Below are 27,727 nucleotides of genomic sequence, written 5' to 3'. Positions count from 1 at the left end.
CTTCTCCCTGTTACTTTACTAGATGCTATATTAAGATGTTGTTGATTTCAGAAAAATTATTTAATCATGGTTATTTTTTCTAATTTTGTTTTTTTAATCAGGATCCTATTTGAGATATGCATTGATCTTTGCTTAAACAGTCTTTTCTCATTTAAACACGTATAAAATCTAAATGTTTGAATTTAAGGTCTTTTGTTTGGCCATTGTTTATTTAACAGGTTTAAACCTTGCAAACGTCAGCGGTCACGGCTCAATCCATCAACTAGTGTGTTTAGTGTTATTACAGTAATACAGAGTAAATACATGTATGTACACTAAATGTAAGTAAAATAAGTTAGTGTCTGACCTAATGTGAATGTAGGGACTAGAAGCACCTTGCTTGATCGCAATCTCAGTCTATTTCTGAGCCATAATTACCAAAAATTCAGCTAGTCTGTTATTAAAAACTAGTTTCTTGTCAGCAGCCTTTTTTTCAATTTTTGGCTTGTTTAAAGTAGTCCTCAGTATTGTGACAATGTCTCCAGAACTAGGTGTTTATTTGACTTAAAACTTAAATTATTGTAAAATAAATTGAAACACATACCGAACCCAAGAAACATATGATCATTTGATCAAGAAATGCATTTTGTAAGGCAAAGCTAATGGTGAGGAGGAATTAATTTTTGGTTAGTCGATATTGTTTACTCGTATTGTTAGTTAATAGACTTACCTTAAAATAACCAATAGCAACGTCAAAGTGAATCTCATCATATAGGTTTCCTTTTAGAATCTCATGATAGTCGGAGACAAAATCTTTTTATAAATCCCTCAAGCAAATGAAGGTCAAAATGATGTTGCAAGGTATCGCTTGCTGATACAAAAACTACTCAATACATTCTAATGACCAGTTCAAGTAATGACAGTTTGGCAGACAAGGGAGATAAATTCTACGAAGAACTTTGCACGAGGAGGGGTGATGGCGTCAAGCAGTACTGAGGATGATGACGAGTCCAGTAAGGGACGCTACTCTTTACTCCTATCCAAATATTAATTTGACAATTGTTAGTCTCAGGCTAGGTTGAAGTGAAACCAGCTTATTATGGAGATACTCTTAGTTTAATCATAATTTTTGGGTGATGTCAGTATTTTTGCATTTTGTTTCAACTCTTCAACAATGTCCACTGAAATGTTCGCCTAAAATTATATCCGGTCTAACTTTAATGAACGATCATATTTTGTCCACGCTACCACGTGGTTAATTTGTCACGGCTTCAGTTCTTTGCGGGGTGAAAAGTATTCACTACAAATTTAAACTTGAAGAAAATAATTAAAAGTAACATGATGAAATACTTCTCAATCTTTGTATTAGCAGCAGTCCCAGTTTACTATTCTCTTGCTGTATGTCCCTACGTGTAAGTGCAACATACTTGTTAAAGCCTTCATCATGCCTCTTGAACACCTACGACTTCCAAAATCATCTATGAGCTTGAGAATGAAAAAACATGCTTATCAGTAATAAAAAAGTGGTTTTTAAAATCAATTTTTATTTCCCAGATTTTTACTTATCAAATCGTCCCGAGTAACCACAAAAATTAGGGGTTTCTGTAGTCTTTCATCCAGTACTGTGACTTATAAACAACCTTGTGCAAAATATTTCTGAAATCGTTTTGGCTATAACGTCATGGCACAAATAAATTGTCAAGTGTTTTTTAATAATTACAGAATTTTAGCTCATGACTGCAAAATTTCAGGCATATTTCTCACTCTTGTCACGCCCAAACAACCTTATCAACATATAAATGCACCTTTAGTGTAACATCCATTCCAAAGGGTTTCAGTCTACGTAGATTCTAATGTAAGAGTTTGTTTTAAGTAGAGTTGGTGTCACAAGAACCAGTTTGAAGCTAATGCTAGAGATAAGCTTTGTATTCAAACATTATAGTAACTCCGTATGACTAGGAAGCTCACGATGATCACTACTGGGGTGAACATGATGACGATGCCGATGAGACGGATGAGAAGACACAGTAACTGGCCATACAGAACATGGACTGGGATTGAATAAAAGTCTATGGACCTATATATGATGCAATTCATAGTGTCAAGGGTAGAGGTGGACAATTGTATGTTAAAAATTGCATTAGGATTCGCTTGATCAGCTCTCACAATATAGGCATTATATGTTCGTAAAAGTTCTGGGCAAGTGCTTTGTTTTTTTTCGGAACAGCATTCATGTAGTGCACATGTTTGTGCTTCTACCAGCCTTCCAAAAGGGAAAGTGAGGTTAATCTATGGTCTGTGGACCTGGTGAAGTTGGAAAAACAATTCGGAAGCCTTTGGTGTGATTTCAGAACTCGCATGATCAAAATACTACTAGCGAATAACTTGTTAAAAACAGTGTAAAGTGTAACATGTTAAAAGGGTGAAAACACCTACTATCTATGGACTGAAACACACTCGTTGACAATTCTCAGGGTTGTCAACCCATGATTATTGATTTGGAGTTTCAAATCCTCGCTTTGAATGTTTTTTTTCTCTTTGTGATTGATAGTGATTACTGAAAAGTTTAATAGAGGTATGATACTTATATTATGTCAATAGAGGCTTGCCATATAGTAACTAGTTTGTGATGATCAGAACGATAATTGTACTCTTATAGATAAAATTAGTATTTTGAACTCGTCACTTGACAGATATACCCGAGTGAATTTGGTGAAGAGAAGATTAGGGAATATAAACTGAGTGGTCCAAAAGAGCTGCCCAGCGCAGAAGGTGATGAGGCAGGGGAGGAGGAAAGAAAGATTACCAACCTACTGGAGCATGGTACGGCAGCTCTGTTGACTCTCTTAACCCCTTCACATTTTTAGCTGGTCTGATATGTGACTATGTTAGTCCTATCTCTTAATTTGTGGTCTGCTTATCCTAACCTATCCTAGGTTAGGATAGGTTAGTTCTCCTCTCTCATTTTTAGCTGGTTTGTTATATGAATATGTTAGTCCTCTGTCCACATTTCTAGCTTGTCTGTTAATTGACTATGTTAATCCTCTTGCCTCATTTTTAGCTTGTTAATTGTTTGATTACGATAGTAATATTTCGTCATTTCTAGCTGGTCTGTTATATGACTATGGTAGTCCTCTGTCCACATTTCTGGCTGGTCTGTTATATGACTATGTTAGTGTTCTCTCCTCGTTTCTAGCTGGTCTGTTATAGGACTATGTTAGTTGTCTGTCTTCATTTTTAGCTGGTGTAATATATGACTATGCTACTCTTCTCTTGTCATTTATAGCTTGTCAGTTGTATGACTATGATAGTAATCTTTCGTCATTTCTAGCTGGTCTGTTATATAACTATGGTGGTCCCTTGTCCTCATTTCTAGTTGGTCTGTTGTATGACTATCTCATCCTCGTTCAAAATTTCTAGCCGCTCTGTGATTTGACTATGTTAGTCATCTCTCCTCACTTTTAGCTTGTTAGTTGCGTGACTATGATAGTAATCTTTCTTCATTTATAGTTGGTTTGTTGTATGGATAGGTTAGTTCTCCTTTCACAGTTTTAGCTGGTCTGTTATATGAATATATTAATCCTCTGTCCTCATTTCCAACTTTTCAGTTATATGACTATGATAGCATTCTCTCGACATTTCTAGGTTGTCTGTTGTATGACTATGATAGTAATGTCTCCTCATTTCTAGCTGGTCTGTTATATGCCTATGTTAGTCGTCAGTCCTCATTTCTAGCTGGTCAGTGGTATGACTATGATAGTAATCTTTCTTCATCTCTAGTTAGTTTGTTGTATGGAGAGGTTAGTTCTCCTTTCTCATTTTTAGCTGGTCTGTTATTTGACTATGTTAGTCCTCTGTCCTCATTTCTAGCTTTTCCTTTATATGTCTATGTTAATCTTCTCTCTTCATTTATCGCTTGCCAGTCATAGAACTATGATAGTCTTCTCTGCTCATTTCTAGCTTGTCAGTTGTATGACTAGGATGGTAATCTCTCCTCATTTCTAGCTTGTCTGTTATATGACTATTTTAGTCTTCTCTCGTCATTGCTAGCTTGTCAGTTGTATGACTGTGTTTGTCTTCTCTCCCCCTTTCTAGCTTGTCAAATGTATGACTAAGATAGTATTCTTTCTTCATTTTCAGCTGGTCTGTTTTATGACTATGTTAATCCTCTGTCCACATTTCTAGCCGGTCAATTGTCTGACTATGTTAGTCTTCTGTCTTCATTTCTAACTGGTCTGCTATATGACTATGTAAGTCCTTTGTCCTCACTTCTAGCTGGTCAATTGTATGACTATGTTAGTCTTCTGTCTTCATTTCTAACTGGCCTGCTATATGACTATGTTAGTCCTTTGTCCTCACTTCTAGCTGGTCAATTGTATGACTATGTTAGTCTTCTGTCTTCATTCCTAGTTGGTATGTTATATGACTAAGTTAGTCTTCTGTCCTCACTTCCAGCTGGTCAATTGTATGACTATGTTAGTCTTCTGTCTTCAATTCTAACTGGTCTGCTATATGACAATGTTAGTCCTTTGTCCTCACTTCTAGCTGGTCAATTGTATGACTATGTTAGTCTTCTGTCCTCAATTTTAGCTGGTCTGTTTTATGACTATGTCAATCCTCTATCCCCATTTCTAGCTAGTCTTTGATATGACTATGTTGTCCTCTGTCCTCATTTTTTGTTGGTATGTTATATGACTATGTTAGTCTTCTGTCCTCCTTTCTAGTTGGTCGGTTATATGACTGTGTTGGTCCTCAGTTGTCATTCCTAGCTGTTCTGTTGTGTGACTTTGTTCATCTTCCATCCTCACTTCTAGTTGGTCTGGCATATGACTATGTTGGTCCTCTTGGTTTGTTGTATGGATAGGTTAGTTCTCTTTCCTCATTTCTCGCTGGTCTGTTATACGACTATGGTAGTCCTCTGTGCTCATTTCTAGCTGGTCTGTTGTATGACTATGTTAGTCCTTTGTGCTCAATTTTAGCTGGTCTGTTTCATGACTATGTCAATCCTCTATCCTTATTTCTAGCTGGTCTTTGATATGACTATGTTAGTCCTCTGTCCTCAATTTTAGCTGGTCTGTTATATGACTATGTTGTCCTCTGTCCTCACTTGTAGTTGGTATGTTATATGACTATGTTAGTCTTCTGCCCACATTTCTAGCTGGTCAATTGTATGACTATGTTAGTCCTCTGTCCACTTTTATAGCTGGTCAATTGTAGGACTATGTTAGTTCTCTGTCCTCATTTCTAGCTGGTCAGTTATATGACTATTTTAGTCTTCTCTCAACATTGCTAGCTTGTCAGTTGTATGACTGTGTTAGTCTTCTCTCCTCTTTTCTAGCTTGTCAAATGTATGACTAAGATAGTATTCTTTCTTCATTTTTAGCTGGTCTGTTTTATGACTATGTTATCCTCTGTCCACATTTCTAGCTGGTCAATTGTCTGACTATGTTAGTCTTCTGTCTTCATTTCGAACTGGTCTGCTATATGACTATGTTAGTCCTTTGTCCTCACTTCTAGCTGGTCAATTGTATGACTATGTTAGTCTTCCGTCTTCATTTCTAGTTGGTATGTTATATGACTATGTTAGTCTTCTGTCCTCACTTCTAGCTGGTCAATTGTATGACTATCTTAGTCTTCTGTCTTCAATTCTAACTGGTCTGCTATATGACTATGTTAGTCCTTTGTCCTCACTTCTAGCTGGTCAATTGTATGACTATGTTAGTCTTCTGTCCTCAGTTTTAGCTGGTCTGTTTTATGACTATGTCAATCCTCTATCCTCAATTCTAGCTGGTTTTTTATATGACTATGTTGTCCTCTGTCCTCATTTCTAGTTGGTATGTTATATGACTATGTTAGTCTTCTGTCCTCTTTTCTAGTTGGTCTGTTATATGACTGTGTTGGTCCTCAGTCGTCATTCCTAGCTGTTCTGTTGTGTGACTATGTTCATCTTCCATCCTCACTTCTAGTTGGTCTGGCATATGACTATGTTGGTCTTCTCTCCATTTTTCTAACTGGTCTGTTATTTGACGATGTTAGTCTTCTCTCCTCATTTTTAGCTTGTTAGTTGTTTGACTATATTAGTCATATTTCCTTATTTTAGCTTGTTAGTTGTTTGACTACGATAGTAATCTTTGGTCATTTCTCGCTGGTCTGTTATATGACTATGGTAGTCCTCTGTCCTCATTTCTAGTTGGTCTGTTGTATGACTATCTCACCCTCGTTCAATATTTCTAGCTGCTCTGTGATTTGACTATGTGAGTCTTTTCTCGTCGTTTCTAGATGGTCTGTTATATGACTATGGTAGTCTTCTGTCCTCATTTCTAGCTGGTCCATTATATAACTATGTTAGTCCCCTGTCCTCAATTTTAGGTTGTCCGTCATGTGACTATGTCAATCCCCTATCATTATTTTTAGCTGGTCTTTGATATGACTATGTTGTCCTCTGTCCTCAATTCTAGTTGGTCTCTTATATGATTATGTTAGTCGTCTGTCCTCATTTCTAGCTTGTCTGTTATATGACCATGTTAATCGTCTGTTCTCATTTCTAGCTTGGCAGTTATATTACTATGTTAGTCCTCTCTCCTCATTTCTAGCTTGTTGTTTGTTTGACTATGATAGTATTTTTTCTTCATTTATAGCTGGTCTGTTACATGACTATGTTAGTGTTTTCTCCAAAACTCTATCCTGTCAGTTGTATGACTATGATAGTAATCTTTCCTCATTTCTATTAGGTTTGTTGTATGGATAGGTTAGTTCTCCTCTGTCACTTCTAGCTGGTTTGTTACATGACTATGTTAGTTGTCTGTCCTCAATTCTAGCTTGTCTGTTGCATGACTATTTTAGTCGTCTGTCCTCATTTCTAGCTTGTTAGTTGTGTGACTATGGTAGTAATCTTTATTCATTTCTCGCTGGTCTGTTATATGACTATGGTAGTCTTCTGTCTTCATTTTTAGCTGGTCCGTTATATGACTTTGTTAGTCCACTATCCTCATTCCTAGCTGGTCTGTTATATGACTATGGTAGTCCTCTGTGCTCATTTCTAGTTGGTCTGCTATATGACACTGTTAGTCTTCTGTCCTCATTCCTAGCTGGTCTGTTATATGACTATGGTAGTCCTCTGTCCTCATTTCTAGTTAGTCTGTAATATGACTATGTTAGTCCTATGTCCACATTTTTAGCTGATCTCTTATATGACTATGATAGCCTTCCGTTCTCATTTCTAGTTGGTCTGTTATATGACTACCTACTCCTCACCCAATATTTCCAGCCGCTTTGTGACTTGACTATGTGAGTCTTTTCTCGTAATTTCTAGCTGGTCTGTTATATGACTATGGCGGTTCTCTGTCCTCATTTTTAGCTGGTCTGTTTTTTGACTATGTTAGTCCTCCGTCCTCACTTCTAGTTGGTCTGTTATATGACTATGTTAGTCCTCTCTCCATATATCTAGCTGGTCTGTTATCTGACTATATGAGTCTTCTCTCCTCATTCCTAGCTGGTCTGTTGTATGCCTATTATAGTCTTCGGTCCTCAATTCTCGCTTGTCCTATGTATAACTATGATAGTAATCTCTCCTCGTTTCTAGTTAGTCGGTTTTATGACTATTTTATTCTTTGCACAATATTTCTAGCTGGTCTGTTATATGACTATGTTAATTCTCTGTCCTCATTTCAAGCTCGTCTGTTATATGACTATGTTTGACCTCTGTCTTCATTTCTAGCTGGTGTAATGACTATGTTAGTCTTCTCTCCTCCTTTCTAGCTTGTCAAATGCATGACTAAGATAATAATCTTTCTTCATTTCTAGCTGGTCTGTTATATGACTGTCTTATTCATCACTCAATATTTCTAGCTGGTCTGTTACATGACTATCTTACTCCTCTGTCCGCATTTTTAGCTGGTCTGTTATATGACTATGTTAGTCCTCTGTCATCATTTCTAGCTTGCCTGTTGCATGACAATGTTAGTCTTCTGTCCTCATTTCTAGCTGGTCTGTTTTATAACTATGTTAGTCCCCTGTCCTCATTTCTAGCTCGTCTGTTATATGACTATTTTAGTCCTCTGTCCTCATTTCTAAATGGTCTGTGATATGAGTATGTTAGTCTTCTGTCCACATTTCCAGCTGGTCAATTGTATGACCATGTTAGTCTTCTCTCCTCGTTTCTAGCTGGTCTGTTATATGGCTATGTTAGTCTTCTCTCCTCATTTCTAGATTATCAAATGCATGACTAAGATAATAATCTTTTTTCATTTTTAGCTGGTCTGTTATATGACTGTCTTATTCATCACTCAATATTTCTAGCTGGTCTGTTACATGACTATCTTAGTCCTCTGTCCTCATTTTTAGCTGGTCTGTTATATGACTATGTTAGTCCCCTGTCCTCATTTCTAGTTGGTCTGGTGTATGACTATTTTGGTCGTCTGTCCTCAGTTCTAGCTTGTCAGTTGTATGACTACGATAGTAATCTTTCCTCGTTTCTAGTTGGTCTGTTATATGACTATCTAATTCTTCACACAAGATTTTCAGCTTGTCTGTTATATGACTATGTTAGTCCTCTGTCCTCATTTCTAAATGGTCTGGTATATGATTATGATAGTCTTCTGTCCACATTTTCTGCTGGTCAATTGTATGACTATGTTAGTCTTCTCTCCTCGTTTCTAGCTAGTCTGTTATATGACTATATTAGTCTACTGTCTTCACTTCTGGCTTGTCAGTTGAATGACTATGTTAATCTTCTGTCCTTATTTCTAGCTGATATGTTGTATGACTATGATAGTAATCTTTCCTCATTTCTAGTTGGTCTGTTATATGACTATTTTCGTCCTCTCTCCATATTCCTAAGTTGTCTGTTATATGACTATCTTATTCCTCACTCAATATTTTAGCTGGTCTGTTATATGACTATGTTATTCCTCTGTCCTCATTTCTAGCTTTTCAGGTATATGACTATGTTAGTCTTCTGTCGTCATTTCTAGCTTGTCCGTTGTATGACTATGTTGGTCTTCTCCCCTCATTTGTAGCTTGTCAATTTTATGACTATGATAGTAACCTTTCCTCATATTTAGTTAGTTTGTTGTATGGATAGGTTAGTTCTCCTTTCTCATTTTTAGCTGGTCTGTTATATGAATATATTAGTCCTCTCTCCTCATTTCTAGCTTTTCAGTTATATAACTATGTTAGTATTCTCTCTTCATTTATAGCTTGTCAGTTATATGTATATGATAGTCTTCTCTCATCATTTCTAGCTTGTCAGTTGTATGACTATGTTAGTCTTCTCTCTTCATTTCTAGCTTGTCAGTTGTCTGACTATGATGGTCTTCTGTCGTTATTTATAGCTGGCCAGTTATATGACTATGATAGTCTTCTATCTTCATTTCTAGCTTGTCAGTTGTATGACTATGATAATCTCTCATCATTTATAGCATGTCTGTTATGGGACTATGTTAGTCGTCTGTCCTCATTTCTAGTTGGTCTGTTATATGATTATTTTAGTCTTTTCTCCTCCTTACTAGCTTGTCAATTTTATGACTATGATAGTAATCTTTTTTCATTTCTACATATTTTTTGTATGTATTGGTTAGTTCTCCTTTTTCATTTTTAGATGGTCTGTTATATGACAATGTGAGTCCTCTCTCCTTATTTCTAGCTGGTCTGTTATTTGACTGTGTTAGTCCTCTGTCCTCATTTCTAGCTTTTCAGTTATATAACTATGTTGGCCTTCTCTCATCATTTATAGCTTGCCAGTTATATGACTATGATAGTCTTCCCTCGTCATTTCTAGCTTGTCAGTTGTATGACTATGATAATCTCTCATTTTTTCTAGCATGTCTGTTATGGGACTATGTTAGTCGTCTGTCCTCATTTCTAGTTGGTCTGTTATATGATTATTTTAGTCTTATCTCCTCATTTCTAGCTTTTCAATATTATGACTATGATAGTAATCTTTTTTCATTTCTAAATATTTTTTGTATGTATTGGTTAGTTTTCCTTTTTCATTTTTAGCTGGTCTGTTATATGACAATGTGAGTTATCTCTCCTTATTTCTAGCTGGTCTGTTATTTGACTATGTTAGTCCTCTGTCCTCATTTCTAGCTTTTCAGGTATATGACTATGTTAGTCTTCTGTCGTCATTTCTAGCTTGTCCGTTGTATGACTATGTTGGTCTTCTCCCCTCATTTGTAGCTTGTCAATTTTATGACTATGATAGTAACCTTTCCTCATATTTAGTTAGTTTGTTGTATGGATAGGTTAGTTCTCCTTTCTCATTTTTCGCTGGTCTGTTATATGAATATATTAGTCCTTTGTCCTCATTTCTAGCTTTTCAGATATATAACTATGTTAGTCTTCTCTCTTCATTTATAGCTTGCCAGTTATATGACTACGATAGTCTTCTCTCGTCATTTCTAGCTTGTCAGTTGTATGACTATGATAGTAATCTTTTTTCACTTCTAGCTGGTTTGTTTTATGGGTAGGTTAGTTCTCCTTTCTCATTTTAGCCGGTCTGTTATATGACTATGCGAGTCCTCTCTCCCTTTTTTAGCTGGTCTGTTATTTGACTATGTTTGTCCTCTGTCTTCACTTCTAGCATGTCAGTTGCATTTCTATTATTGTAATCTTTGCTCATTATCTAGTTGGTCTGTTATATGACTATGCTAGTGCGCTGTCTGCACTTCCGGCTTCTCAGATGTTTGATTATGATAGTTATCTTTCCTCATTTATAGCTGGTCTGTAATTTCTAACTGGTTTGTTGTATGAATGGGTTAGTTTTTCTTTTTCATTTCTAGTTTGTCTGTTATATGATTATGTTAATCTTCTGTCCTCATTTCTAGCTGCTCTGTTACTTGACTATGTTAGTCCTCTTTTCTCATTTCTAGCTTGTCAGTTGTATTACTATGATAGTAATTTCTCCTCATTTCTAGTTGGTTTGTTGTATGGATAAGTTAGTTTTCCTTCCTTTTTTCCAGCTGGTCTGTTATATGACCATGTTACTCTTCTGCACTCATTTCTAAATGGTCTGTTATATTAATATGTTAGTCCTCTGTCCACATTTTTAGCTGGTCAGTTATATGACTATGTTAGTCTTCTTTCCTCGTTTCTTGCTGGTCTTTTATGTGACTATGTTAGTCTTCTTTCCTCGTTTCTTGCTGGTCTTTTATATGACTTTGTTAGTCTTTTGTCCTCATTTCTAGCTTATCTGTGGTATGACTATGTTAGTCCTCCGTCCTCTTTTCTAGTTTGTCTGAGATACCTGCTATGTTGTATGGCTCTGCAAATGCTCTGTCCTGCTCTCTAGATTGGCAATTGTATGACTGAACGTAATCACTCCACGTTCCTAGATCTTACGCTATATGACTATGCTACTATTCTCTTCTGATTTCTTGCTGGTCTATTTCATGACAATGTTAGTCCTCTCTTCTCCTCATTTCTAGCTGGTCTGCTACGTGACTATGTTATTCTTCTGTCGTCATTTCTAGCTTGTCAATTGTATGACTATGGTACTAATATTTCCTCATTTATAGCTGGTCTGTTATATGATTATGTTAGGCCTCTCTCCATATTTCTAGCTGGTCTGTTATCTGGCTATGCTAGTCTTCTCTCCTCATTTCTAGCTTGTCTGTTTTATGACTATGATAGTAACCTTTCATCATTCCTAGTTTGTCTGTTGTATGACTATGATAGTAACCTTTTATCATTTCTAGTTTGTCTGTTGTATGACTATGATAGTAACCTTTCATCATTCCTAGTTTGTCTGTTGTATGACTATGATAGTAACCTTTCATCATTCCTAGTTTGTCTGTTGTATGACTGTGATAGTAACCTTTCATCATCTCTAGTTTGTATGTTGTATGACTATGATAGTAACCTTTCATCATCTCTAGTTTGTCTGTTGTATGACTATGATAGTAACCTTTCATCATCTCTAGTTTGTCTGTTGTATGACTATGATAGTAACCTTTCCTCATTTCTAGTTTGTCTGTTGTATGACTATGATAGTAACCTTTCATCATCTCTAGTTTGTCTGTTGTATGACTATGATAGTAACCTTTCCTCATTTTTAGTTTGTCTGATGTATGGTTGTGCTAGTCTTCTCTTCACTCTCGCTAACCATTTGAAGTTATCAAATGTTGCATGATTTCAAGCATCAGGTATTTGTCTAGTTCTCTCCAGTTTACTTCATTAGGAATTATCTTATCAAGCAGTGTTTTCACAATCAGCCTATTCTTATAATTACTTATTTTGCCGAAAGAAACTTTACTTTGTTTCAGATAGAATGGAGTTTTATGAAGATGAGTTGAAAAACTCTGCTTATCATGTGCCAGATAATTGTGAGCCCAATTTCTTTGTCAACCCCGCTGTTGGCCAATTACTGGTAAGCGCACTCTTGCATTATTGGTTGGAATTTTTGTCCAACCAATATTCCACCACCCCGAATCTAGGCACTGTGTTTCACCTGATTAACATATATAAGTGAGATTACCCTTTTCACTGTTTAAACCTGATCTGTTAAGATTGGGCCAAGGAGAAAGCATAATGGCACTTCCTAGTAGAGTAAAAAATATGCGCCTAATTAGCTATTATGATGTTACTTTATTTGAGTTTAGTTTACCAGAAATGCCATTTATTCACTGCGAACTTAATTTCTATTGATTCAACTGTGTTTGACTGAATATGATAATGATCATATTGCATAAGCTGAGAGAAGTGTCATATTGTCATTCCATTTGTGTCAGATAAGAATTATGAATGTCTGAGTTGACAAAGTTTCTTTTGCCTATTGCGTCATTTTGTACGCAATGTGTTAATGCAAATTGGTGGCTGGGAGCTGATAACTCTCAAGACACCCACTCTATTCAGGGTTTATCATTGTTTTGCTAAAACTGAGAGACTACATAATATTTTACAGGTAAGGTGCACTTGGGATGAGAATGGCCCTGACAGAAGTGGAGTTTTTATAAAGAAATACCAGGCCTATGATCTTGAACAGCTTGACAATGGATGACTATCTGGTCTCTTATTCAGGTATGAGGTTTGGGTAGGTCAATGTCAAACATTCACAAGAGAACTTCTCAACATCAAAAGTTTCAGTTAGAATGATCAGCCAAAGAGTAAAAATGTGGAACTGATTGGCTTAGATCTGCTTAACCTTTTGGCAGGGGAAACGACCAGAATGTCGTTTACCGGTTGCGTGGGGAAACGACATTGATGTCTATTTCGGTAGACGTTTATAAAGCTGTCGTCTAGTAACGTTAAACAAAGGATATGAACACTAGTAAGTTTTAAATATCATCAACAAGATATCAGTCAATGATTTACAATATGAAACGATTATCTGAGAGGCGTCGCTTTGTGCTAAAAGCTAAACAAATCGCGATTCCTTGGAAAAGATTAAAAGTTGGAAAAACCAGTCAACATCGGCTCGACTTTCAAAACGGTAAAAATAAAAGATTATTTTATCCTGTGATCGTTATTGATTTTTTGTCTGATCAGAATAAAATTAATTCAAATGATAGAAGTGATGTAAACTTTTTTGGACTTTTAATATACTTGGAAAATGCAGAGAAAACGATCGTTATGGTGGCGCGCACGGCTACGTTATAGCGTTTGACTCTACCGAAAAAGATGCTTCCAAGCATTTCATACAGGGACAATTGCACATGGTTGTAATTTTTTTTGAGTAGTAGATATGTGAATGAATGTATATGTACAAAAAAATTTGTTCATTGAACTATATTTAAGATTCGAGCTATGCATGTTTATAAAATATCGATTTTATTGAATTTTCAAAAATAAATTACACGAGTCTCGGTTGTTTTTGGGGGGGCTTATACCTGGTCAAAGGGTTAACTGAAGTCCAGGTTTCATTGGACAACATAATATTAGCAGTTACAATATTCACTTTATTGACTCACCATTATAAAGTAGTAAATTACAGAACAAGCATATCACTATCCATTATCTGAGGGCTTACTAGTTATAGGTAGAAATATATTGGTATCGGTGAAGTCACCAGACAGTAGAATGGGAAATAACTGGAATGATGTTGATACCACTGCTGGGTTCAGTCTCGTGTAGCGACATTTCATAATTGTTTGTTGTATTTATCAAAACTTTATGGTTTTCTAATTGGTTTAAACTAGAGCTGCACAATGATCGCTTTAATTAAACGATTAACGCGATTAATACAAATACACAATTAAATGAGTTGAAACATTTAATTTTCAAATAAAATGCAACCGAGGCGTTGTTCATGATGTGGTTCCTTTGTATTGTTAAGTATATTGTAAAGTATTTTGCTGGCCTCTACTCGAGCTTGATCTAGATTTTTATAGAGGTTGCATAAATTGTAAGAATGAGTATGGTTTTTCTTTTGTTTGATTTTGAATGAATTTCCATTAGTCGTGGAGCTGTAACTATGCTCTTCTAGCAAGAGCGTTCCCTATATATATTTATATTTTCCCCGGACTGTATAATGGAACCGGGTAGGAAACCGTATAAAAATAAATGATTAATAGAGACGCTAACACCTTGGCTTAGTTATAGCTAAACAAACAAAGTATTAGCGATAAGACACATTAAAAAATGCAATATGCTAAATAGGTAAGAATAATTGTATGCAAGTATATGAAACATCAGAAATAAATTCGTGGCCCGGCCACAAAATAAAATTAACATACCAGGTTACTACCATTCAATTTACTAACAAATGCATATTTCGACGAGCAAAATTTTTTTTCCAACTAGATACAACCACAATTGTTTTGCACCCAACTTTTAAAACTTGTTTCTACATTACGCAAGCGCGATTTTATCACAAGCTAGCATTGTTATCACGCTTTCTGAGCTCATTATTTTGGCGTTCAGCCTATTAAGTATCCGATAACAAGCTACGAGCATTGTGTTCAGCCTATTAAACATCCTGTAACAAGCTAAGAGCATTGTTAATTAGTTTATCTAGCTTTAGAAAATAGTGGAATTTAGGACGCCCATATCTATCATTCTAAATCAGACTAAACATCTCCAACTTCCATCCCATAAAAAGTGAGGTTATTTCACAAATTTATTGGTTGTGTCGATTGCAACAACAATATTGAATCACTGTAAAGAAGCTTTCAAAAACAAACATGGCGTTAAAAGTTAGTTGACCAGTCTTTATTTTGAGTACAAAATCGGAATCAGCGTTTCTGATTTACCTATGGAACAAACAATGAAAGCTGTTTGTAGCAGTTATGGTTTAAAGGTTGCCTTGCAACAAAATTCACATTACAGTTATTTGATATCAAAAGATTCACTAAGTCTTACTCTGTTGTGTTGTAGGTGCAAAATATGTGAGAATGTGATTACAAGCTCTTAAAAGCTAAAAAACGAACAGTTAATCGCAGCCACACTTGATAAAATATATTAAAAACTGAAAACTTTAAAAACTGTTTACTACTCTAAGTAGTAAAAAGTTTTTTAAGTTTTCAGTTCTTAATATATTTTATGTATTTATATACATAGATCTACATGTATATATATACAAATATAGCGTAAAGCCTTTAATTGACTGCAACCTCTATTTGAGCCCGACCTGAATTTAACTGCTGCCACTATGAGAGAAATGTTGAAAAATAGAGCGCCACCCTTTCATTTAACGTCACCTCCATTTGACTGCCACTTTGACTACCATTGATTTTTATGAACCCATAATATCAAGTGATACTTCCATCCCAAAAAAAGTGAGGTTATTTTACAAATTTATTGGTTGTGTCGATTGCAACACCGATATTGAATCACTGTAAAGAAGCTTTCAAAAACAAATACAAAATCGGAATCAGCGTTTTTGATTTACCTATGGAACAAACAATGAAAGCTTTGTGTAGCAGTTATGGTTTAAAGGTTGCCTTGCAACAAAATTCACATTACAGTTATTTGATATCAAAAGATTCACCAGGTCTTACTCTGTTGTGCTGTAGGTGCAAAATATGTGAGAATGTGATTACAAGCTCTTAAAAGCTAAAAAACGAACAGTTAATCGCAGCCACACTTGATAAAATATATTAAAAACTGAAAACTTTAAAAACTGTTTACTACTCTAAGTAGTAAACAGTTTTTTAAGTTTTCAGTTCTTAATATATTTTAAATATATATATATATATATACATAGATCTACATGTATATATATACATATATAGCGTAAAGCCTTTAATTGACCCCAACCTCTATTTGAGCCCGACCTGTATTTAACTGCTGCCACTATGAGAGAAATGTTGAAAAATAGAGCGCCACCCTTTCGTTTAACGTCACATCCATTTGACCGCCACTTTGACTATCATTGATTTTTATGAACCCATAATATCAAGTGATAAGTAAAAAAGTGTCCACAAAAGCGTATTGATCATGAATCGCTTTCATTAATAACAATCAATTATCTCCAACTCCAAAGCTTATCTTTTTGTTTCAAAATTTAAAAGAGGATTTTATTTGTAATTTGTAACATTTTGTAACCTATTAACCTATAAAAATAATCAGTAACGGTCTCAGGCTAATAGTAATTCTTTTTAACAGTCTTGATGTTTCGAAGTACATATACCTACTATTCAGGATTTTTATTTTGTTTTCTCAGTTCGTATTATTTCTATTATTTCTGAATCATATTTTATTGTAATCGTAAGAAAACAGATTTAATTTAGCTATTGCTTGCTAATTATTTCACAATTACATTTAAACTCAAGTTTTTATTCTCAAGTTTCTTCTCAAACTTAAATTCAAATCACTGTTCGTTTCTTTAACAAAAATAGTCAATGAGTAATTGCCTTACTCCCCTACTATGGTTGATAACGTACTGTCCAGACATCTTCCATGTCAGGAGTCCAGAATTCTCGATAAACAAAAAATCCTCTCAACCCACAAGTGAAATCAAACTGAGCCATGGCCTCCGCGTGCTATAAATACTTGAGATCTAATATTGGTACCACATCAGTCACGGCGGCAGGGACCTAAACGTCATTGATAGTCCAAGAAACAAATGGCAGCAAGCAATCATATTGCATTATCGATCTCGTCTGCACATTTCTACCTGTGGTTCACAAATACAAATTAGTCCCAAATTGAAAATTTTTCTTTACTTGTAAACTGGACCTGAGAAATCTACCGTACTTTTCGGAATATTAGCCGCTATTTTTTCTGACGATTTGATCCATGTGGCTTGTATAAGGGTGCGGCTATTCTGCGGCTTTTTGTTTCGCCGCTAGGGCACATTAACCAGAATATCCGGTTAGTGCGCCTCTAGCGGTGAAAAAAAAAACGAAACAATGCCTAACAGTACTGTTTCTTTATGTAGTAGGGCAAAAAGCGTCGGTTAATATGTAGCAGTGCATTTCAGCACTGTTCCATTTTAAACGGAAAAGTTGCTTCCACGTTAAAAAGTACCGTCCTGAGTACTGCGGCCTATACAAAGGTGCGGCCTATGTATTGTTTTATCGTTTTTTGGAAAATAAAGCAGATGCAGCTTATATAGGAGTGCGGTTTATAGTCCGAAAAGTACGGTAATTACGTTTGTTCCACTGCATTTATTTTCACATCACCATATTTTCGCACTCATCAAAGCTGCAAAATTAAGTAGCAGCAAAATTGTACTCCATATGCTACTCACGAAGATAAATACTAGCGAAATATAAGTGTCTTAGGGTATATTTGATAAAGACTAGCCTGTTAACATTATATTTTCATATTATATATCGGAAAAAAAATTGTGTTATTGCGAGCTAGTCAGTATTAGTACATACATTTCAGTTTTAAAAAAACGCGTAGTCTGTTTACCTCATATCACCTAGAGAGAAAACGTTATTTTATTGTGATTTAGTTGTAGTGTTAGTACTAGGCAGGCTGCACAAGTAGGAACACTCTAGCACCTCAATCCAATATTTGTGTAGAGTTGCTCGAGCTGGCTGATTCAAGCTCTGGTGAAGAAGATGAGAGATCAATTGATAAGTACAGAGCTCTTTTACTCGGAGGGGTCAAATCAACGAAGGAGGACAGTGACGGGTAAGTTGACCTTGAGGTCACATGGGATACAGGTATTTAGACCCGTATTAAGCCAAAACAGAGATGAATTGGTTAAGTCTGACAGTGTGTTCTAACGTATTTCTTAGTTTGCTGGGTTTTCTACTCTTTAGCATGGTTTTAGATCACTAACATGTTCTTGCATAATATCTCTTTGAACTTTCAGTGTTGCTGTGATGTACAAACGCTCCCCAACTTATGAACGAGGTACGTTCTGAACGATCGTTCGTAAGGTGAATTTGTTCGTAAGTTGCTTCAGTGCTATTTTTTGTATTATAATTTATGTTTAAGGCCTATATAAGTATTTCAAAGGTTTATATAAGTATGTTTAAGGCTTGCATAAGTGACCTGTATTGGTTTGTACTGAAAAAAACATTTAATAAAATGGAGAGAATACGTACAGTACTGTACTACATATTTTATATCATATGAGGGTCATCGTCGCTGGAATGGGCTTCAAAAGTTACTTTCTCCTCCGTAACTTCGATGTAGGAAGAAGATAAGGGTTGATGAGTATCTTTCTTAGAGGATTTACTAGAAACTGGCCGAAAGAAGCGATCTAACGATGATTGCAGTTTTCTTCTTTTTTAACGATCAAACGATTCAAGTTGTTTGCCTGTGCAACGCTCACCATTTTCTCACCCACATCAAGCTTCTTTATTATTGACACTTTCACTTCAAATGAGATGGCTTGCCTCTTCTTTGCACTACCACTCTCACTAGAAGCCTTTCGCTTTTCACCAACCATATTGAATAATGGATGCACGAGATATTAAATGATAACTAGAAATTCCCCTGTCATACAGCCCACGACCAAAGTGACATTAGAAAAAAGAAAGGATACTGATGGTTGAGACATGCAATATTAGCAGTCAAATGGCACTGCAGTGCAATAGGATAACTGCAATGGTAGCTGTAATGTACTGGGTGTGGGTGTTATTATATACAACAAACAGCAATAATGAACGGAAAATGTTATATGTTTATATCTCTCCCCCTGCAATAGGAGAAATGCAATATTGGCCAATATTAGAAGTAAAATGCACTGATATTATCAGAATAATAAATATTATTAATATATTAATAATATAAAACCAATGCACAATTTTGTTTACATTTCAAAACGTCATAGCTAACAACATCAAGGAGTTGTGATATTTATATAGATTTTTAGAAAATCTGTACTATGTAGTCATTGTTCTGTAGTCATCCAAACTTATAATTAAATATTGTAATAATCTCACGAGAATCGTTAGAAAAAAATATCATTGTCATTTCCTTTACTTACACTGCGTTGGAAATCAATTAGAATACCAAAGTACTCAAACGTGTCTAAAATGTCGGTTACTTTGAAATCAGCAAAAATGAAATGATTTCAGTTCTCTTACGTTAATTACTGAAACCTTCGACAATTTGACAATGCTATGGACTGGTGAAATGTGCACGTTATTTTTTCATGAAATGAGTACGACTTTATCGTTCTATTCTCCGTCGCTCGGCGTTTCAATTTCCGGTCTTCAATTTGAAAAAGTAACGCTTAGCAAGTTTTAATAACGATTTTCTGCCAAATTAATCTGTCGATTCGTGTATAATCCGATCAGATAGGTAAGTTTTAAGATACTGTCGACGGTTAACAAAGACTTGGTAACATATTTAAATAGGCTTATATCTGTTTTGTATCGTTATTATACTTTAACGACTCTACAAAAAGATGGTTAAATTTGTTGATGAGATTTCAAAAGAAGGATTTGTTATGTTGTTGATAAATAATTTTTGTAAGTTGTGTACACATGCGTTTATCATAAAAACTCTCAAACTTCGCTCCCGCTCGTTTGGTCATGGGAAAGTAAAAAAAGGTTATTTGCGCACTGGAGATACCTTCACGCACTTGTGCACTGCAACGAACTGGGCAGAGGAAGGTGGATGCTGGATGGTGCTTCCGAGTAGTACTTCTTTCCGCTGTTAATACCGACGCCAAGCGTCTTTATTAGCGACACACATACATGCAGATATGTTTGTGTGTACCGTCGCTCGTAACTCGAATGTTCGTAATTAGGGGAGCGTCTGTACTTACATTAGGAAACTCTACACACTTATGTCCTATTTAGTTGAAGCGATTGTCTCACATTAATTACTATCCTCTTGTTTGCTCTTTCATTTTTATCTAGAAAATACTTCATTAGACACTTGAGTATCGCTAGTCAAATTCACAGGCATGAGATTTATATGAATTCTGGCAGTCTTCCATTTCTGGTTTGTCATATGAAACAATTGAAGATTTCTCAACCTACTAATACTATTATATTAGCACTACAAGTGTAAAAGTTGTACAACAGTTACCATGCCTTTATCTTTGCTTTTGTGTCTGTATGTCAATAAAATGTTTCAGGTCTAAAAGACACTGCAGAAGGGTTGGTAAAAAAGAAAATGAAGGCAGAGAAAGCAAAGGGGCTGGAGTCAGTGTTTGATAAACAACGACAGCGAAAGCGTGAAAAGGCAAAGCAGCTAAAAGAACAAAAAAAGATCAAAGAAATGGATGTGCAGGTAATTTTTTGCATTCTTTGCCCATTTAGTTGAAATATTTCTTTGGAGAGTACAACATTAGGGTCTTCAGGTTCCTTTTTGATCCATATTGGTGATTCTAAATCAACTGACAGATAAATGTTTACCAATTTGAAGGCTTTCTCGGATGATGAACTACCAGAATGATTTAATGCCTCAGAACTTGTTGCATCGGATGAGGGTATTAAAGAGGTGCGCACCAGCAAGCATGAAAAGAAAAAAAAAGACCTAAGGCTAAGTCTGAAGTCCTAACTCATCAGGCAACTAAAGAAGTGAGTCATATCAGCAAGCTCATTTTACATGATCATCAACTCATAGAGTTATCTGTATACCCATCGAGTTACCTATTTCTTTGTCATTGCCTCCACCAGTTCATAAACATAAACTGTCATAAAGTTCATAAACTGTCTAGAGACATATTCACCTGTTTATCGAATTCCTTCGCTATCGTAGAATCGCTTAGTTTTTTATAGTCAAGTTGGTGATAGTACCACTTGGCATATTTGTTATCTCTAAACACTGTCTGTGAGTCAGAAAGGAAATCTTTGTAATTGAAAGATATAAGTGTTATTAGGGAAAAGGGGAGTCTCTTAATCTGATGGTGATGAACGACAAGGGAGACACCCTGTCAAAGAAGCACTTTAACATGAAGGAGATTGCTGAGTACGACAATATGACAAAGAGCAAGAGGAAAAGGAAGTTGAAGAAAAATGAGCCAAAGGATTTCGAAGATGACTTCAAGGTTTTTGTTAAAATCATCATGTACAGTGGAACCTCGTTTCTCAAACGCTTCGGTTCTCGATTAACTCGGTTTTCGACCATACATTTTGAGATTCCTTCGTCTCAGTTTTCGAACATAAATTCAGTTCTCGACCAAACCGGAGCATGTGCATTGAAATTAAACGCTCGAAAAAGTTCCGGAAACAGCATGGAAACTTTCGGAAGGTTTTCAAACAGAGGGAGCAGCAAGTTAGGCTTCATAAATTCTTTACAAAAATTAGGAAACAATCTGGGACGCCGTCTCGTCTACTGAAGAGATTTCCTAGAAAGACAACTCCTCTTCAGTCGAGTTTTCTTAAATTGTTTCAGAGGAAGATTCTCTTTCAAAGATGTGAAGTGAACATGTCTCTGCTGTTTACATTTCCTTTTTTTTTCACGAGTTTTTATGTAACTAATCTCGCATTTTTTGCCATTTTTCATTTTCAATTTTTGGTATTGTATCTTAACTTATAATGTTTTCGATGTTTTAAGAGCAAAACACACGAAAGTTTACTTTTTGTTTTCTTTTTTCATCATCATAAATGAAAAATATTTTAATAACTTTCAACAAGATCTACATCTACTCGTTTTATTTATAGTATGCAGTATACAGTACCGTTTATAATGTAAAAGGTAGAAAAAACACCTACCGAAGTTGTTTTCTTGACATAGAACGGATAAAAATTCACATATAATAATTGTAATGGAAAAAGTTGTTTTGGATCTCGAACAACTCGGTTTTTGAAGAACTTTCTGGAACGGAGCATGTTCGAGAACCGAGGTTCCACTGTATAGACATATTATCATTCCTTGTAGCCCCTCTATCCTTGTTGGTTCAGTCTTACTGTTTATTTGTCTATCACAATTATTTCACTCATTCACTCCAATGGTGAAAGGCTACATGATTTATTCACTCACACTCTTCGAGAAATCCTAGCATTGTAGTTGAATCACAGGTTATGTGGTTATTGCACCCATCCATTTCGAAAAATCCTGGCTTTGTGACTGAATGCTAAATATTAAAGATGTGATTGCATCGAATGTTAGTTGATTTTAAAAGAAACTATTACTTAATAATACTTATTAATAATACTATTAATACATAATACTTAGCCTCCTCTACATGCTGTGTAAACATCCAAATACCGACTACCAATTCTACCAGTCTACAGTAATTATGTCAAGCAAACTAAGTAGAATAAGGTCCTTGTATTGGCGCAGTTCCGTTGCTACCCACACCGGAAACTAGTTACTAAGTAAAATAAGCAAGCTGCGTCTTTGAAAAGGCAAAAGTACCTGTCAATGCATCTCTGATTACACTTCATAAATCCATCTATCAGACAAGGTTTCAGCACAGGTGTCAACGGGGCGATGATATATTCATTGTTCTGCAAATCATGTTTTGGATTATTTTTAACAATATTATTTTATTATATAGTTTTTACAAGCCAAAAAGTTTTCATCTCGGCATAAAGCTTTTATTAAAAATATTCATTCAAGTCGTGGCCAATCACATAGTTTCAGCTTATACAATAAGACAAATTAAACTACTGCAGCAAACTAAAATAAAACATATCATGGTTTATGCAGCACACATTCAAGTCTCTCTTTCCCATTTATGACAGTTTCCACACTGACAAAGCTGTTCGCTGATGGGACCACATAAACATCCTGTAATCAATCAAACAAATGCAATAAATATATGTCATTCATAGAAATGTTGTGCTAATGCGTATCATCTGAAAACTATCAAATGGGGAGTTAGATAGATTGCGAGTGTAATTTTAAAAATGAATAATTGTTTAACAAAAGCATAAGTACACCAAGCTAACGATTCGAAGCTTTGGTTCTGGAAGTTAAGATGTGCATTGATCAATCGATTATCCTCACTTTCTACAAGCAAGAAGTGAACATCTAAAGTCTAATCATAAAACTAATTTACTAGCTAAAACTGCCAAAGAAAATTTGAAGCAAATAGAGAGAGCTAGGCATAGATATAGTAAACCCTAGATATGCGAATAATCAGAACAAGTGAGGCCTATAATTAGCATGACGCAACGTCCTGGTGATGTGCAAAGCGAATCAGCTGATCTATTAACTCCTATTGACTTAGCACTAAAAACTGCTCAATTTTTCCATAGTTTGTGCATCTGAGACTGCATATTTTATTGAAAATATGTAAAACTTATATACAGTAATACTTCAACTTACGAGTGCCCTAACGTGCGAGAAACTTGAGGTACGAACCAGCTTTTAAGCAAGTTTTAGCACTAACATACGAGCCATGTTTGAGATACGAGCACATGAGTCCGTTCCCAAGTATGTCGGAGGTGTTTTATGAGAACAGCATCAGTCTGTATTTTGCAACTGCTCAGGTTATACTTTTGTACCATGTTTGGTGTGCGCGATTTTCAGTGCAGAATTATGTGAATTGAAATTACCATGCGTAGATCGAAAGTTTGCCAGTAAAAGGATAGATAATGCAAAGAAAAAGCGAATGATAACAATTGATAATAAACGGAAAATTATTGAAAAATATGTATGCTTGATTGAGCTAGCTCAGCAATATGACAGAAATACATCCACAATTATCAAACACAAGGATTATATTCAAGGCATTTAGTTTGCAAAAGACTAACCATAATTTTTAAAGGAGGCAGCGACCTTCACGACCACTGATGGAGAGACTGCTCAGGCTTTGGATAAAAGACAAACAATTTGCCGATGACTGCGTAACTGAAACGATGCTACGTAAATAGGCCGGTGCTATCTATCAAGACTATATATATATATATAATAATAATAAGACCTATATATATAATAGGTTTCTCTTAAAACGACCAGATGGTCTTGAGAGCGAAACAAAAGAAAAATTAGCTAACCAGCGAGAAACTTAAAACTATGAACGCCGAAGAAATTTTAATTACGTTAAGTTAAAGATTAAAGTTTGCTTATAGGTTTGCTATTAAGTTTTGGATAAAATCCAAATTTATCAAAGTCAACTGTTGTAATGAAGGAAAACTTACATCTCCCTCCCTGGCAAATGCTAGTGTTGGCTGCTATTGTGTGTATTTAATTTTACATTTTAATCCATTCCATTTCCTTGCATTATTTTTTATTTGTTGCTTTTTGAAAGCATGTGGTAAGTTAGGACAATAACCAACATGTTTTTACTGTTACAATATATATCGTTTTGAGTGTTTTATTTGCATTTTTAGAGTATGGAAACCAATGAATATATGTTTAACTGTTCTATATATAAATAAATTGCACCAACATGCGAGTAAATTGACATACGAGCTCAGTCTCTGAACGCATTAAGCTCGTAAGTATAAGTCGCATTAAGTCGAAGTATGACTGTAATGACTTTGGACGAGAAAGTCAAGAATATTACACACTTGGTAATGAATAATACCAATGATTTAGAAGCTTCTATATCATTGATAATACAAAGAGTGACCAAATAGAAATTAAACTAATAACAAATTAATGAATCATGTGAGATTTGGAAGCAGTTACGCTGGACCACTGTATTAAACACCCATTAGACATGACTGAAAATAATTAGTCGAGATAGTTTTTGTCTAAGGTTGGTTGAACTAGATTCCTGCTTTGAAGATGCTTAGTTTATTCTGATTTTAGTATAGCGATTTACTATAGTTTTGAGTAGACTGTTGGCATGCACTGTACGTGTAAAACCTTGATTGAGGTTAGGTAATAAGACATATATGTTATTGTCTGTGATGTTACTTGTTTAAAAGCTCTCTGTGTGATACCATAGCTCTCCATGTGTGAACGTAGGCACTTTTCTGCAGCAATACATATTCGGCCTATCAATCTGGTCACCAACCCTCCTCTGTTTTTAACCGAGATTAGGGTTATGTCATCACTATTTCTACTTCTCACTACTTCTACATCGGTCAAGAACTTGATACATTCATCACATTTGAGTTAGAAAAAAATCCTCATCACCGAACTCCTCATCTTCACCTTCCTCAGCTTTTGTCTCTTCTTTCTTTTTCTTTCTAGCCAGAGAATGTAGCAGGAGTTGGCCAGTTTTTTCAGCCCTGTTCACATCCAGATCAATACAGTTAACATTGGTACTTGGTGGGAAATCTGCTTTTATGAACAGTGCTCGAAGTGCAGATCTAAAGTACTGCACTTCCGGGTTATTGTTATAGCCACCCTTAGATCGTATTGTGGAAAACAGAATCTCAATGTGATCCTGGTTGATCTTAAAGGTTAGGAAGTAGTTGATGTAAGGGTAGTTGCTGAAAAGATATTGAGCAATGCCATGTACAGATTTGGCTGCTGACTCAAAACCAATGATGAAATGATGATGATTTTCCTATTATTTCAGGATATACCTGGGGTGTTGTGGTCTCTTCTGATTACATTTCACTAAGAATTTGGTCTTATTGTTACGTTTATGACTTAAAAACTAGCAAGCCAAGCGTGCTTCCACTACTAAACTTATTGCTCAATTGAAGGCTTTGATGCTGAGATGCACATCACTACGACGTAACGTCGTGAAAACAACAGCCAATTATAGGCCTCACTTTTGCTCCATTGCAATGATAGCTATTCGCCAATCTAGGGTTTACAATATCTATGGAGCTAGGTGAAATGATAAAAAATTATAAAACAATGATTGGTGGTAGCAAAAAGTTATAATTCTATTAATTGGTAAATGTATTCATGAGTACTAAAATTATTACCTTTAGTATATTCATCATTGTGTTGCTAGATGCTATGGATTAAAAAGAAGCCGTCAAGAACTCATTGTGCATCCGTATCTCGCACGCGTGCACAGGAAATTACATTAGTCTCGAACGGGGAAATATAATCTGAATGTAAATACAACAGTATATCTATAGGAGACTCAAAGTAAAAGATAAATTTACCTCGATTCTCCTATCTTCCTCTGCGGCATCGCGCTGCTGACACCTGTCAGCTCTAACTATAAGCTGTCTGTCCCAAACTTTAACCACCTGATGCTCAGAAAACTCAAGAGTCATCTTCGCAGGAACTGGCTGCATTTTTACAATTCTGTTTTTCGTCAATAAAACGTGTCGATCGAGTAATTAATTAAAATAACGATGTTAATTATTTTAGTAAATATCAATGTTGATCCGATCTAATAATAGAGTAAAATGCATAACTTCGAGATCACAGACAATACGCTTCACGAGTGATAACATTTATTACGACCTATATAAACATTTCGTGCTGATGATTGGCTAAAGAAGAGATGTTATATTTATCACTCGTGGACTCTTTTTACATGTAACACTCGTCACGAATGAATTTTTAAAAGATGGCCTCATTCAAACGCTTATATCTCTGGACAAGAAAGACAAAAGACTATAAAGGCAAAAAATGACATCAAATTGTAGCTGATGTTTTAGCCTTTTATTGGTATTAATTTCATTAAATCTACCTATTTGACGCAATCACATCTTTTAGTCACAGGCTTCAAACTCATCTATTGTTTACAGTTTGTCCATTATCAACTCCTTTAAAACAATGTTAGGAATAATCTGGTGTGTCAGTCTGTTGTATCATTTATTAAAAGATTACACCTGCAGTTACTATCACTCAATATAGAAGACACCAGTTAAAAATATGACAAGTATTGGCAGATGTTACTAGCGAAGATGCCCAACCTTATCAGAAGCACCAGAGCATACATCGGTGTCTATTCGTAGGTAGTAATATTACGTATAGTTGTATTGAGATTTGAAAGTTCCTGAAAATAATGGATAGATTGTTCTCATACCCTTTGTTTTTTTATTCAGGCAATCATGAAAACTAACATATTTTATACTTATATATTTCTCAACCAATTTTATGACTGAGTGCGTCATCATGTTGTTTATTAGTACACAATTAGCCACAATGTTGTTTATTAGTAAATACCATATTTAACTCTCTATTTCAGATTGATGTTAAGGATGAGAGATTCAGGGCTATGTACTCATCTCATCTTTACAATATCGACCCCTCTTCACAAGACTACAGGAAAACTAAGGCTATGCAAGCGATAATTGATGAACTATGTAGCCCATAGCAACCTCTGCAATGATATGTAAGGTATAGCAACCTCCTAAATGATATATAAATATCAGCAGCCTCCTAATTAATATATAATTCATAGCAGCCTCCTAACTGATATATAAATAGTACTGTAACTACAAACTATATGAAATTCAAATTATAGCAAACTCTTAGGTGATCTATAAGTGATAGCAGCATCCTAAATTATATGTAACTCATAGCAACCTCTGCAATGATATGTAAGATATAGCAACCTCCTAAATGATGTAAAAATAGCAGCAGCCTCCTAATTAATATATAATTCATAGCAGCCTACTAACTGATATATAAA

General features: G+C 35.4%; 1 protein-coding gene across 2 annotated transcripts; it reads left to right on the top strand.

The window, feature by feature from the left end:
* The first annotated feature begins 925 nt into the window (after positions 1-925).
* Positions 926-27,384, top strand: LOC137396379 (ESF1 homolog). Of its 2 annotated transcripts, XM_068082637.1 has the most exons (9): positions 926-992; positions 2,673-2,802; positions 12,243-12,346; positions 12,881-12,996; positions 17,889-18,032; positions 20,408-20,562; positions 20,698-20,852; positions 21,155-21,322; positions 27,281-27,384. In XM_068082637.1, the coding sequence occupies exons 1-4, from the start codon at positions 978-980 to the stop codon at positions 12,974-12,976; spliced, it is 345 nt and encodes a 114-aa protein (XP_067938738.1). In that variant the 5' UTR covers positions 926-977; the 3' UTR covers positions 12,977-12,996; positions 17,889-18,032; positions 20,408-20,562; positions 20,698-20,852; positions 21,155-21,322; positions 27,281-27,384. The 2 variants fall into 2 exon arrangements, with proteins under 2 accessions (XP_067938738.1, XP_067938737.1); XM_068082636.1 differs by lacking the exon at positions 12,881-12,996.
* The last annotated feature ends 343 nt before the right edge of the window (positions 27,385-27,727 follow it).

Source organism: Watersipora subatra, chromosome 5, assembly GCF_963576615.1.
Source record: "Watersipora subatra chromosome 5, tzWatSuba1.1, whole genome shotgun sequence".
NCBI lineage: Eukaryota > Metazoa > Bryozoa > Gymnolaemata > Cheilostomatida > Watersiporidae > Watersipora > Watersipora subatra.
This window is presented reverse-complemented; position numbering and strand designations above follow the sequence as displayed.